The 15,075-nt window shown below is 42.4% G+C and overlaps 1 protein-coding gene across 1 annotated transcript in view; it reads right to left on the bottom strand.

The window, feature by feature from the left end:
• plxnd1 (plexin D1) overlaps positions 1-15,075 on the bottom strand; it is a 111,441-nt gene that overhangs the window by 82,975 nt on the left and 13,391 nt on the right. Inside the window, exons 5-7 of the mRNA XM_050065752.1 lie at positions 12,161-12,290; positions 3,178-3,355; positions 2,802-2,910 (exon numbers count right to left, since the gene is read on the bottom strand). Coding sequence (XP_049921709.1) covers positions 2,802-2,910; positions 3,178-3,355; positions 12,161-12,290 — 417 coding nt within the window. The remainder of the gene's footprint in view (positions 1-2,801; positions 2,911-3,177; positions 3,356-12,160; positions 12,291-15,075) is intronic.

Genomic DNA, 15,075 nt, shown 5'->3' with positions numbered 1-15,075 from the left:
GCCTAAATAGACAGCAGGGGAAAAAACATGAGAGGCAGAGGTTAGGGACAAGCCTTCACTGTTTTTTCAGCTTCCAGCTATAAGTGCTCATCTACAATACCGTAGACACTCAGGATGACTTCTCTGTGATGCTGTAATCGTGGTTTATAAGTATTTAGGTCTCATTTAGGAAGGTTTGTTTTGAGGGATCGCCTGCGAATCAAGTAGTTAGTGGATGAAGGTCAAGGCAGTGATGGAAACAGTGCTCACATCCTGTACTGAAGTAAGACAGTGTAGAAATACTCCATTCTCAAGTGGATATATTCTGCTTTAAAAGTGCAGAAATAACAACAAAATGTACTTAAAGCATCAAAAGTTAAAGTACTAGCTCAGGTGCATACTGGCCATTGGGAAATTCGAGAATTTTCCCAACCCTGGTATAAATATAGCCTATATAGGGCTGCCCCCTAATAGTCAGCCAAATGTTGGTCAACCAGTTGGCAAGTTTTCATTGGTCGCTTAGTCACAAAAACAAAACAAACATGTGAAACTCTATTAGGAGCTGTGTCTTGTCAAAATAAATCAAAACCTATATGACTTGACCATGTGGGGATTTAATTTGAAAGGACAGACACAGGAAGAGGCCACGCTCAGCAGTCAGACAGGAGTCATGTTACAAACCAATCACAGCCGACAGATATCTTTAACTTCTTCTGCAAATATTCAGTCTGATAAATACGGAAAAGTTGATCATGTTAGTGCAGGGCTACCCAGAGCTTTACATCTGTCCCATGGACGATAGGTGTACGGCCTCTAATTTCCAGGGCTGGTACCTGCGGTTATTCCACAGGCTAGTTAATAACATGTCGGGCAGGAAATCCAAAGTGTGGGATCATTTTGAGAAGGTGAAGGACAAACCCAAGGTGATATGTAAACTGATCTTCATTGGTCGACTACAAACATGACGTATCATCTGAAACATGGAAGTAGCTACATGCCCATTAGCCACTTAGCACAATCATTACTGCTTTGCCGACAGCGTCATTAACAGGCGGCTCACTCAGTGTGTGACGTGCACTTGTAGATAAAATATAGGCCTATATTAATGAAGGTTCATTAGTGCGGTTTTGTATTTCTCTGTAATGTAGCACAGTGTTAACAATGTTACTGATACTATTCTTTCTCACACCTTCAACTCAAACCATTGTGTTGCCCCGCCCAAAATATATAATCTAATAATTACATTGATATGGTAAACATGCGGGCAACTCGTCGACTAATGGCCCTAAATGACGACTATAGGTCGAAAATTATATAGGAAAATTCTTAGTTGGGGGCAACCCTACTTCATCTCAGCTTCAGTGACATGGCTGGTGAACCCCTAACAGTAGTTACAGCTGCGATTACAACTGAAACTGAAAGTATCTAGCACTCTGGGATTTAATTAAAAGTAGTCAGCCCCGTATCCAAACCTGGGCCAGCAGTAAAGAGAACGTGTGCCTTAAAAAAAGAACGGCTTTGCTGGCTGATGCTGCAAATATGCATTGTGTGATACTGTGTAAATACAGTATTCATCATGTGAATTTAATTTGCTGTAAACTTGGTTTGTGTAAACATGTAGTGTGCTCCTGTGGACGGAGTGTGCTGGTTCTAATTATTTCTCTGTTTAAACACTGTTGATTGTTTCACAATATTTTTAGCAAGTCTGAAAGGCAGCCTGTTAGGTGTCAAGTGATCATTACTTCAGTTCAGCCTTGAGTTTTTGCTCTCTGTTTGCACAAACATGGGGAGGGAAACCTTGAAAATTAGTCTCACCACATTAATGATCCGTCGATCTACAGACATTTTGTGCTGCCAGTCCGCCTCTGATTAGCTCTACGGAACAATGGCCTCTGTGACCTACATATAACTGGACATTACATTAGTAGAAATTGAGCTCTGAGGCATTAATGGGTCAGCAGCATTTCACTGTTGTAGCAGGTTGAGGTGAAGCACTTTATGCTATTTCTATGCAGTTAGGGCGTTTAGTCCCACTCAAGGGTCACAAGAAAAACTCTGGGGATCACGAGACGATTAATTGGGTATAAAGAGAAAACATTCTGCTACACAAATCTGTATTCATGTTTTGGACTTTTCTCTAACCCTCTGTAAAACACTGGATAATTCGACCTCTGTAATCTCACACTATTATTTAAATTAAAGACAATTTCAGGTCCTTCTGTGCATTATTTCAGAAAGAGGGGGCAGCGTACGTAAAAGCTTTTTTTTTGCCTAATACTGTTTTAGCCACGATGATGGCTTTGTGTGTTCTGTTTTTGGATCCTTGCCACAACTGTGCACCACATATATTATTCAAGATTTTGGAGTTGTGCTATTTTTCATCACATATTTAACACATCCCAGGACGCCATCATCAACATCACCAAAGACACTGATGAATCTACTGAGTCTGTGGTAAATTCAATTTGTAAAACAATAGAAGCAACTGCACCCAACACTGCAGTTAAATTATTCCATAACCAAACACCATGGATCACCAGAACCATCCAGTTTGCCATAAACACACACAAAGAAGGGAAGAAAGGACTAAATTGCGATGCAACAGTTGACGGAGCTGACAGGATGAATGATTTCATATGACTAATAAATGACTGATTGACTGAGTGACTGAATGAAATTAGTTACTTCCACCCAATGTGTCTCAGTGAATGAATTTGGATGTGGGGCACCAGATCGATGCTGTAAGTTGGCCAAGCGTCACCAACCCCCGAATAAATCAAGGATTTGAGATAAACAGCGTTGACAATGGATGTGTGACTCACGACGTCTTGGGGTGTATTGCTCCAGTCCTCTCGCAGTCGTAGATGATGAAGCTCCCAGATACCACAGATGTGCCATTCACTTTTATCGCCACAGTAACAGTCAGATGATCTGCAGGAACAAAGGCGTGCAAACAATGCAGCATGTGTCGAGCATTCGAGATGGTATCACTGTCATAACACAAACTAGACACCGGAGCATCCTCGCCGCTACTCTGACTTTGCTGCATTTTGAAAGACGGAAAGGGGAAATTACATTTGTCCTACTTCAGCTCAACACCTTGTAAATAAAATAATGAATCACATACTGTAACTGTACTTGTGAAGAGAAATGGCTGGCAGCATTGGCACGCCGCCAAATCGATGTTCTCAGTCTCACCTGTGCCGGGGAGGATCGGTTGGTAGTTTTCACGAGGGAGGAGAGGACAGGTCTGGATCTGAGCCGGACCGTAATCCAGGTGTGCCGTGGCAGCTGTAGAAACACCCGGCCCATATTCGCACTCCACCTGGGAGCTGACCAGATCAGGAACACTGCCATTTATCAGAATGCCGACATCCTGTGACAGAAACACATATAGGAGCACACACATAAATAACTGCTCATCTTAACAGAAATTAATTACGAATTAAATCCCTCACGCCCACGCACATATACTCAGATCCAGTGTATGTGCAGTTGGTAGAGGGCAAATGGCGCTGGCATTACGTCAAGTTTCTTCAGGAGTTCAGGCAGAGAAATAGAGAAACTAATGTGCAATGAAGAAACAGATGGCACAGTGCAGCATTCACGTCTAAATGTGGCTATGTGATGAAGTATGACAGACGTATAATGAGAAACATAACACCTCACTGACATGACTGAATTTCAGCTAAATGATTTCAATGTGAGAAGAAAAGGAGGGGGGGGGGGGAAGACTGTCGAGCAGAGAGCAGGAAGACATATTCCGTGGCTCTGCAGACACAGACTGAAGTGGCCAGCAACATGTGCTAACATGTCTTAAAAATCTTGCTCTATTGTTCGGCAGGATTGATCATTTCCTGCCTACGGCCCTCACTTCCTGCCTGCTGCTTCCTGTTTGGGGAGCTAACCTTGAGCCCAGCTTCCTGTGGCTCTGAAGGATGCCTGTGGATCAGGCAGCTGGTAGATCTATTACAGCCAAACTGACCTACATAACAAGCAAATATCCACCATTAATGAACCAATTAATGACCTGTCGTCTCTCAGTCTCGTCTAATTATGAGCTGTAATTAAAGGTCAAATATATTCCAAGTGTCAAAATTCAGCCAGCTAATTATCATATTGTTGTTATGCTTCTGTTACATGATATACTGGCTGCAAGAAAATGTTTGAAAACAACACTTTACATGTCATGCAAGTATGACGCAGGCGCTCTTTTTTGTGGCAGAATATATTATCCTGCCAGGTCTGATTAAAGTCAGACTGCTGGTGTTGTGTAGCACTCGATATTTGACAGTTCCTCTGTGTCCCACATGCACTCCATACAAGATACAAAGTTAAGGCGACAGATTTTGGGGATGCTCATCACTGAACTCAAGAAATTATCATGAAGCTCATCCTACTTTAAGGTTTGGGACTGATATGAGACTAGATAGCATCTGAGACTGATATCATACCATCGCAAGTGTGGTCTTTTCCTGGTTTTAAAGGCTTCATTACAGTAAAGTGATGTCATGTTCTGGACTCTTCTAGCTATTTTATTAATATTTGCATTTACCCACTTAGTCATTACGCCCACGTTACTGATTCAATTCAATTCTCAATAGAACATTTATTTTAAGGAAAGTCTTGTGCCAGAGAATGCTTCACATTACAGCAACACTTAGTACAGTAACCTCAATTTAACATACACAACCAATAACAACCAGGCAACCAGTGAGTTCCCTGGGTCAGGGTCACTCACTGGGCCCAGTTTTAGAACAATAGAGATAGAGATAGAGATTAAATGTCCTGCAAAATCTTCAAATATACAAGACTAGTCCATACCCATTGGTAACTTTGTCACCTTCTACCTATGCCAATCCTCAATGCCTATGTGCAGTTTCACATAGATTGACCACGTCAGTGAGTAGAAAAACGTGGGACAGACAGAATGACTGACTGACAGTTTCCGTGATTATGTACAGCATACCTTTCCATGATTTAGTCATACCAGAAATTAGAAAAAAAACCCCAACATTCAGCCACAGGGGGAGCCACAGCGATCAGTCACATTTTAGTCATTTTTAAGCATTTTTCTGTTGTTATAGCACCACCCAGTTGCCTAGATAAGAAATTAGCTCTCTAGCGCCCCCATTTTGTTTGATGGGGTCAATAATGGAGGGGTCCCCTCAGATTATGTGTGGTCATATGCCTACAAAGTTGCGTGGTGATCGGCGAAACCCTTGAGATGTTATACACCTTTATGTGATGAGCCACGCCCTCTGCAATATTCATTGCCTTATAGAAGCTCAATTTTAGTAACTTTTCCAACTTTTGCCAAGAGGGAACTTTAGATATTGGTCCCTAGATTATGTTCACCCAGTTTCATGCAGATCGGTCAAACTTCCTAGGAAGAGATCGATTTTAAGTGTTTTTCAAAAAATTCAAAATGGCGGAAAATCTATATAACAGGAAGTTATGGGTTCTTGAGGCAAATTTGTTCCTCATGAGGAGAGGCATCTCTGTGCAAAGTTTCATGTCTCTACGACACACGGGGCATGAGATATGCCCATTCAAAGTTTGCAATTTCAATCAGTTGCTATAGCGCCCCCCTTTGGCCAATTGATGTAATATTGCTTCATTCGCATCCTCCCATGACCCTCTACCACTGTGCCAAATTTCACATGGACTGACCAAGTCAGTGAGGAGAAAAACGTGGAACACACACACAGACACACCCACAGACAGAGTTTTCGTCATTATATAGTAAGATATGAGATAAAAAGTGAGCAGAAGCAAAAAAACAGAGCCTAATTATGATAAGCACAAGAGTTACTAGAAATGAACTAAAATGGTGGAGAAAAGGCAGACAGCTCCTGATAATCAATGCTATATTGAATATGATATAACAATGAGAAGTAGTGTTGCACATGACTGAGATGATTATACTGCACTACACTGACAAGTATTGAAGCACAATGTTGCACATGATGTTGAGAGCAACATATTGAAGCTGCAGCCTTTTAGTCTAAAAGTTTAATTTGCTTTTTTTCTTTTGCACAATAGAAACTTATTTAAACGGGGCTGCACAAATGAAGTTTATGTTGTTCATAATAGTATTTGGTTTGCTCCACAATGTCTTTATGGGTTAATAAAACTACTGCCACTGTGGGGCGGCAGTAGCTCAGTCCATAGGGACTTGGGTTGGGAACCAAAGGGTTGCTGGCTCAAGCCCCATCTGAACCCCCAACTGCTTTGGGCGCCTGTCCAAGGGCAGCCCCCTGCTCTGACATGTGCATGTGTGTGTGTATTGCAGGCCTGTGTGTATGACAACTGAGTGAAAAAACTGAATTCCCCTCAGGGATTAATAGAGTATTTCTTTTTCTTTCTTTCTTCTTCACTGGAAATAGCTGCGGTATACTATTTTTGCAGTTTGAAAATTACTGTACTTAAACTTTTTTTGACACCAATGGATGGCAATCAGTCTTCCACTTTGGACTGCTACTGCAAATTAAATCTACAAGCAAAATGTTTTTTCCTAAGATTCAATGTTTTTTAATTTCACGGACACCCTTGGAGCTGTCTTTCCACTGTTACAAATTTGCTGTGATTTTTTTCAGGTGTTAGTGAATCCATCAACAGCAAACTCAAAAATCAAATTTGGTATGCACTGTGACATTTTGCACATAGTTTTGTCACTTTTTCAAACATTCTCAAAACCACAGTTAGAATCACTGCGTACAAATGCTTTGGGATAAAGCAGGAGACGTCAGTACTGCAGCCCGTCAGGCCAAATAATGTATTTAATTCAGAGAAACAACTGTACATCAACAGTTGTTTTACACAGTTTAAAGTGGAAATAATCATGTTTTTTTTGCTTGACCTTATCATTATGAAGTAAATGTTGATTGCACAGTGTAATGGCTACTGAATGATGACATCATCTGCATTCAGATTGGTTCCCAATAAGCCTCATTTATACTCTGCAAAACCAGGTACGATCTTCTGGGAGAATTAAGTCTCGATTTGCAGCACATAGGAATGATTACGCAGCCAAAACAGGAAGAGGATATTGCTTTTGTTTCCCCCAGTATCAGTAGGTACCAAAGAGAATCCATTTTTTTGCAGTTAATGAAGCCCAGTGTAAGTTCAAACAATCCATTCACAATTCTCTCCCTCCCACTCCCACTGCTTCCTCTAATCAGCTGACTATGAGTGTTCACTTCGCCACGACCTCTATCAGCCAATCAGGATGCTACTGCAAAATTTAAAATCTGCTCTCTCCTCTGCGGCTGTCAGCGTCATTTTAAGCAGAACTGTCGCGCCCTCCTCCACCCTGTTCACCTCCAGCCATCGTATCCAGAGTCCAGGATGAGCTCAACAAAGGCTCATTCCTCTACTCATTCAAATCATCAGCACTTCTCATGTCTTCTTCACCACCTCTACCACCACCAGCTTCTAGACCCTGGAGAGGTTCCCTATTCGACTATGGATTCATCACCCTCCTTAAATCACACCATCTTGATAGGGTCTAATCGCCAAAGATGTGCACATGTTAATAAATATTCTTTTACTATAAAAACAAGTCTCTCCTGATTGAATTATCCTCAGTGGTGGAAATGGCTGACAGTGGAACAACTGAACTATCTGTTCCTCAGCTCTGAGGAAAATGGAAAGGCAGTCTGGGTGTCTTTGTGACAATTTAAAGTCAATGGTTACACAGTTAGATTTGGCTGAAAATCTTAGTAAACACACACCAACATTAGTGCTCATGTGCTAATGCTAACAGGCTAATAATGCTACAACTAACATGCTAATCATGCATGCTAATGATAAACTAAGGTGAAGCATTGTTGAGTGTGTTAAGTTTGTGTTGCTATTGACTGAGACACAGAATGAAAATCATTGGGGTTGGGAAAGCGAGACCCCCCTCAGCTCAGGCTATTTATATCCATGTTTGACATTGAACAAGAAAATGCAATACCCTCCCCCCAAGATCCCAAAACAAACAAACAAACATTAATAGTAAACATAATAAAGAGGTGAAAATACAACCACTCTCTAATTCTGAATACAGAGCTGCTGGATTAACTGCAGTATTTTCACCCTGAATTACAACAAGTACCCAAAAATAAACATGAATTGGATGTTGTAGCCTGATGTGTACGAGATCAAATGTCTGACTGTCTGTTATAGTAAATATAGTGTAGTACATTAATAAACATGATGCAAAGCCGCCCGGCCCGGCATGCTGACATTTCCTCCAGGCAGCTGTTCCACAGAGCTCACAGTCACTGTTTACTGTATATGAGAACACGTGTTAATACCAAAGGTAAATCAAAGTTCGGTGCCCGCTGACCAGCAAGAGACAGCTGTCTGCAGCGTGTCCTCTCATATGAACACTCAGGGTGGTGACATAAACAATTGTTGAGACTGGCTCTGGAGCTGAATGAGCGAAACAGGGACAGGCATCCTGCAACTCTGGCTGCCCCACTCTGAATTCAAAATAATGGAAATAATTACATCAGATTGTATTGTAGCCTTTATGAGATCAGATTTACAAATGTCATAAACCAATTATGTGATGGCTGAATTGAAAAACCAGCCGTGTTGGAGAAAATTAAATAGGGCGCAGTAATGTTATGAGGCAATATTAATGCATAATAATAATAATAATAATAATCAGATATATTTTTTTTATTTTTCTAAGCCTGTTAAATTTTATTGTGCATCAGAAAGCGTGGAATAGTTTTATATTGATTTCCTGAATTACAAAAGTTACAGTCCAGTCTGCTCCCTGAGAGCTGCTGATGATGGAAAAGATGCCTGATAGAGCAGAGGCATAATTTCTTGGCTGCAAATTTTTTGGGTAAATTAAGTTTAAAATGGATTTGTGTTAGCCGACTGATTAGGGTCATTTCCCACATAGCATCATCAGATACAGGACACTTCAACTGGCACAAATCCATTCACCAAACTGTAATTTTTTTCTGAAAAATCTAGGCAATCTGGGCCCTCTGCACTCGTGGGGCTGAGGGCCTGAGAATTTTAATATTTCGCCTCAAGCCTTCATTCCAACAGTAAAACTTAATATGAATTAGATCTGATGGTGATACATGAGATGAGCTGAGTGTCCGTCATGATTAAAGCAATTTGTCCACATGAATCCAAGGGTGCTTTCACACCTTTCCTGTTTGGTTTGGTTCAGTCAAACTCAAGTTCATTTGCCCCCTAAGTGCGGTTCGTTTGGGCAGGTGTGAACACAGCAACCAGGCTGAGACCTTCTTGAAGAGGTGGTCTCGGTCCGGTTACAAACGAACTCTGGTGCGGTTCGTTTGTGGTGAGAACGTGTTCCGACCTGGATCTGAACCAACTGCAGTCACATGACACATTGTTTGGGTTAAACATGAGCATGTTACAGTCCTGGAGGATTATTAATGTGCACCTCCTCCTGTACTGCCTTAATATGCACATTCAGCACATCCAATGCATCAAAACATTGTTTTCTAGTTGGAGCCGCGCCTCGTTTTCAAACTGTATGGTTTGACTAAAATGAACAATGACAGCAATATAGTCCACGATGAGCAGCGCTAAAATCAACCTGCGTAGTTGTCCCTCCATTGTGACATTAGAAAGTGTCACATTTATCTTGCAAGTGTACTCTTCTTCAACACTTTGTTTACTTCCTGGATTTTTCCCACATGGAAATTCTGACCAATCAAGAGCAGCTTTTCCCACATGGAAATTCTGACCAATCAAGAGCAGCTTTCTCGCACAAGGCATTTGATCTGGTCTGTTTGTAAATGCTGCCGTGAGAACACGAACCAACTCGATGCAATTATACAACTTTGAAACACAGTTAGTCCCTGATTCAGACCGAAGCAAGACAACTCCAGGTCTGAAAGCACCCTAAGGGCCGTAATATCTTTGCTGCAAACAACGCGACCGCATCATGGCTGGCATGCGTGATCTGCGCTCATTTGACGCGTCGGCCGCACAACTCAACATGAGGTACCATGAGGTGTGTGCGAGATGCAATATTGACATGACCGCTTGAGGCGTGTGTGTGTGGGAGTGCTGGATGTATGCTTCAATTCGAGACAGCAGATTGTTGAATGCACTGAACGACATATGGAAATATTCCCAGTGTTTCTCCTCGTTGATCATGCGCATCGGTAGAACAATGGGAACAAATTCCCCGTTCTCTCGACGGCTTTGATTGAGGGGCCGCATGCACCACCTCCGATGGCGACGATGCCTTTTTTTCCTGCCGCAATCGCAAAAGAAGTAAAATTACAATAAATTCTTCCTCATCAAGCATATCAAGGGCATCCATTTTGTTTACAACACCCGGCATGCACTACCCGATTTACGGGTTATATATCTGTTGTCTGCCCCAAGTGGAGGCCGCCAGTATTGTGCATTTTGGCTGCGTAGTGCTGCAGCAAGTATATACACAGACACGACAAATTGTGTATGCGTACGTTCGATCAAGCGGCAAGTCTTTTACGGCCCTAAGAAATGTGTGTGTGTGTGTTTTGGAACAGCAGCTGGAGAGGTAACGTATTCCTGCTGAGCAAATATCCAGGTTCCTTCACATTTTTCTAATGAATTTTGAAAACGTTTCCATAATACTTTACATAATGGGTTGAACTATTTGGACAATCAATACATGTACAGATGTTGATACCTGGTGATTAAATCAAAATGTATGTTTGATTAAATCACTAGATATCATCAGGCTGATTAGTAAACAGCCAACCTGTCAATACTTAACTGTTTGATCTACAGGCTGAGATTTAGTTGGAGACGACAGTCTGTACTGCTGCAGCCTTGCAGTCCAGCTAAACTTAGCTATCCACCAGTACTAACTGTCACCAGCATCATTCAGACATTTACCACACTGACAGTGAATATTTATAGACTTTATGTGGCTTAAATGTCAGTGTGAAAGCTTTGGTTAATCCGCAGCTTTTCATTAATTACCTGTTCATTCACTGGTGTGGGGGCTTTTAGACAAAAAGGGTGAGTTTTTGGCTCCAATATTTTCTGTTGACCGTTATCACATAACATTATATTTTTTTTCATCTCATTTTGCTTTAGTTAACTCAGTTGTTTGTTTAATAAATCATCACATCTTTGGACATCAGCATGGATTTCTTTGAACAAGGCACAGTTAAGAGCCTGCTCAGCCTCTTAGTGGCTTTTTTCATTGATAGTAGTCGTGTTCTTGGCGATGACTTGATGCCAGTCCGGCCCATCTGTATCACGAGATACTAGTGACGCTTTAATGATCATGTAATGCAGCACTAGATTTTAAATTAGTGATACTATGAAGTTATTTCATGTAACATTAGACATGTTTGGGGATTTTCTTATATAACAAGAGCCATAACAAAACATTGCCAATCCATTTCCAGGCCTGGAAAACAGTTTCTCCAATTTCCAGGAATTTCATGACTGTGGGAACCCTTTAATATTAAACACCAGTTAATCACTGTCAGTAAATGGTTGAAGTCACTGCTCACGCTCACGCAGGAGAAAGGGAAACAGCTGTGTATGGCATGCTCTTTCATGCTGTGCCACCGGTTAGCTCTGGTTTTACACACACACCTGGTTTTGCTGTTTTACGACCAAAGTCAAACACAGAAACGAACCGCTCATTGTCTTGGTTACGGTTCGACTAAGTGTCAAAGGACAAATGTTGAAGTGTGCGTTCAGATCAGTTTGTTGACTGAAGGAGATGATCGGATTATTAACGCTCCAAACTGTAAACAACCACAGTCACACATGTTTTCTTGGCAGCGTGTGATGCTGAACGCACATCACGTTATATTCCAATTTCGTACGGCTCATTTAACCTTACTGGAACCGACGCGAGAGCAGCGAGAGCAGCGTGTACACGCTGTTGTCACATTGTTGTAATAAAAAGTATTGATTATAGACGCTTTGGTAGAGTCAACTTTACCAAAAGCTTCGCACATACTGTGAGGAGGAGGTTGGGGTGGTGTTGGCATGACAGATCAGCTGAGTAATAATAATAGTGTGTGTAATAATAGTGAGAGGTGTCAGGTTGTAAAGGTGGTCATGAGACAAAGTGTTCCATCAGCTATAAATACACCAGTACCCCCGTTACAAACATAACCTGATGAGGAAAAACTTTGATGTATGAAATGGGTTTGATGGAGGGAGTTAACGATACCTTGATGTCCGCAGCGATGCTGATCTCCGGAGGTGTCAGAGTTATGGTCGGACACTGCTGCGGGCCTTCGCCCATGCTGATCCAGGAGCGTGCCAGCAGCCCCTGCGCACACTCCTTCTGGATGGTGCATCTAGACAAAGTGACAGACAGAAAATGTTGGTACGGTTATGGTATTTATCATATCATATTTAGGCACAGATTAGAGACAGGGATATTTAGAGATTTACTGCACTGACTGAAATCCAGAAATTCATCAACACATGTCCTCGTTCGCCTGCACAGAAAAACTTGGCTGCAGCTGAAAAGTTGGCGTAATATTTTTGGAGTTACATTTTCCATCAGCATATCAGACTGTGATCATCTTATATATAGCAAGTGAGCTAAACAAATTCTATGCTGGCTTTGCGGTCATCTGTAGTCAACGAGCAAAAACAGCTGAAGCAGAGGTTAATGGATGGGTGGGTGCACCTTTCAAAGCCATCTCCCTTTTCTCAGTCCCTCCAGGATTTTGCGGGCTGTTTTTGAGATTGTTGTGGCCTGAAATGTCTGAGTTCATGGCAGCTTTTCTAAAAAACATTGCAATGCATGTGGCCATGTTCACAGGCTTTTTTTTTTTTGCCATGACATTGTGCAGGCTGGTGAAAATTGCAAAAATAGTTGTTCAGTGTTTCCCACAGAATTAGAATCCATTTGTGATGAACAGATAACAGTAAATTGCAGTAATGTTGCGGAATTGAACATAATCTGCTGCAGAAAGCCGAATCTTCTTTCTGAGCATGATGTCACAGAGCTTTTAAGCGTGTGAATGCCAAGAAAGCAGCAGGATCAGACGAATCACTGGGCAGATTCTCAAACTATGTGCTGACCAACTAGAGTCACAGAGATATTCAGTCTGTCAGTGGCTCAGTATGTTATACCCACAAGCTTCAAGAAGTCCACCATCATTCCTGTGCCCAAGAAAACAAGACCAACCTGACCAACAGTCCAATGCCTCTCACCTCTGTAGTGATGAAGTGCTTTGAACAACACTGGCCCCACTACAGTTTGCCTACCATCCCAACCAATCTACAGAAGACGCCGTAGCACACATCCACCACACCAGCCTATGTCACCTGGAAAAGAAAGGGAGTCGTGCTGTTCACTGACTACAGCTCCTCACAGCTGGTCACAAAGCTCAAGAACCTTGGATTTAACACCTCACTGTGCATGTGGGTCATTGACTTCCTGCCAGGCAAACCCCAGGTGGTGAGAGTGGGCGGACACACCCCTGCCACCCTCATCCTTAACACTGGAGCACCTGAGGGCTCTGTTTTGAGTCCCCTGGTGACACCAGCACCATCATCAAGTTTGCTGATAACACAGATGATAACAATGAGGACAACAACCTACTCTTGAACGTCAACAAAACTAAGGAGATGATAGCGGACCTTGGGAAGAAGCAGTAAAGGAACTACCCCCCCACACCCCCTTATATCAATGGGTTTGCAGTAGAGAGGGTGGACAGCTTCAAATACCTTGATGTCCACGTCAATGAGCTTAGAGAGGCAAGGCAGAGACTGTTTCACCTCAGACACTTGAGGAAATTCCGGTTATCCCCTCAAATATTGAGGAATTTCTACTCCTGTACCGTCAAAAGCGTTCTGATGGAGAACATCACTGCCTGGTACGGAAACAGCACCGAACAGGGCCCTGCAAAGAGTGGTTTGTTTGGCTGAACACACTACAGACGCTGCTCTACCATGCATGAAGGATGATTACACCAGACGCTGCAAAAAAGAGTCAGACCAACCACTAGGATAACGGCCTTTTCTCTCTGTTGAGGTCTGGAAGAAGGTAGCAGATACACCAGGCCAGAACTGAGAGCTTCTACCCTCAGGTCATTAGGATCCTAATTGAAGTCCCTATGTAAGACCCCGTTTGACATATTTTTATTGCTGTTTCACTGTTATGAGTACACACATTGAAGGAACTGATGGATTGCATTTCCCTGAGGTTGTGTCCATGTGATTTCATGTGATGAATACATTGTATTGAACTGAACTGTGATTCTTGTCAATGCCGCAGTTGCTAATCGAGACCCAATCAGTCACTCGACTACCAGACTGAGCTTTCGGGTCAACATAATATCCTTTGTGAGGAGACAACAAACTGTTTTCATTTCATCCCACAACTTGACAAATTCTCACCGCTGGGTTTCATGGTCTGCTTCCCACAGATTTATGAGGTGCTCTGGTCTCCTAATGTCACATTCAGACCTCGGCTGTCAGCTTGTCTGGCTCAACACAAGAGACTACTTGACTCTAGGTCACACACATTGCTATGGCAACCTATCTCGCAGGCACAAAGATCAAGGGCCAGTTACCGATAGTCGAATAACAAATACTGCTGATTCTTAATCTGTGTGAACCAAACGGTGCATCCGTGAATGTGTGCGTCTGCGAGGACCCACACAGAGAGTATAGTGTGTTTATCTGTGAGTGTAATGAATGTCTAGGACAGAGGAATTGTAAGAGGGCATTCAACAAGCAAGGTGGCCTCGAACTCTCGACTTCAATAATGAACTTCACTGGCCGTTGGCACAGAGCTCAGTTCATCTGCAGTGCAGACTGGAAGGACAAAGTGACCTCAGAGTACGGAGACACCAAACAGGCTCCATTTAGCAACGTCCGAACATGCCACATAATGAGCTTGGCACATCCCATTTCCCTCTCACGCTTCCATAGTTGTTTCAAATAAAGCTTGTGTCTGTGTGCCCACACGCCTCTAAGTGTGAGTATTTGTGCCCGGAAAGTGAATGTCCAGATTCTCTGTCCCATTGGCACTGAGGGACTGAGAGGGGCCATGAGGTCAGCGGCTGCACTAAAAATAGAACTGAGTGGCTCTGCAAGCAACACAAAAATCCCCTAGACACAAAC

Source organism: Epinephelus moara, chromosome 16, assembly GCF_006386435.1.
Source record: "Epinephelus moara isolate mb chromosome 16, YSFRI_EMoa_1.0, whole genome shotgun sequence".
Classification (NCBI taxonomy): Eukaryota; Metazoa; Chordata; class Actinopteri; order Perciformes; family Serranidae; genus Epinephelus; species Epinephelus moara.
The sequence above is the reverse complement of the archived record's forward strand: the minus strand, read 5'-3'. Positions and strand labels throughout refer to the sequence as shown.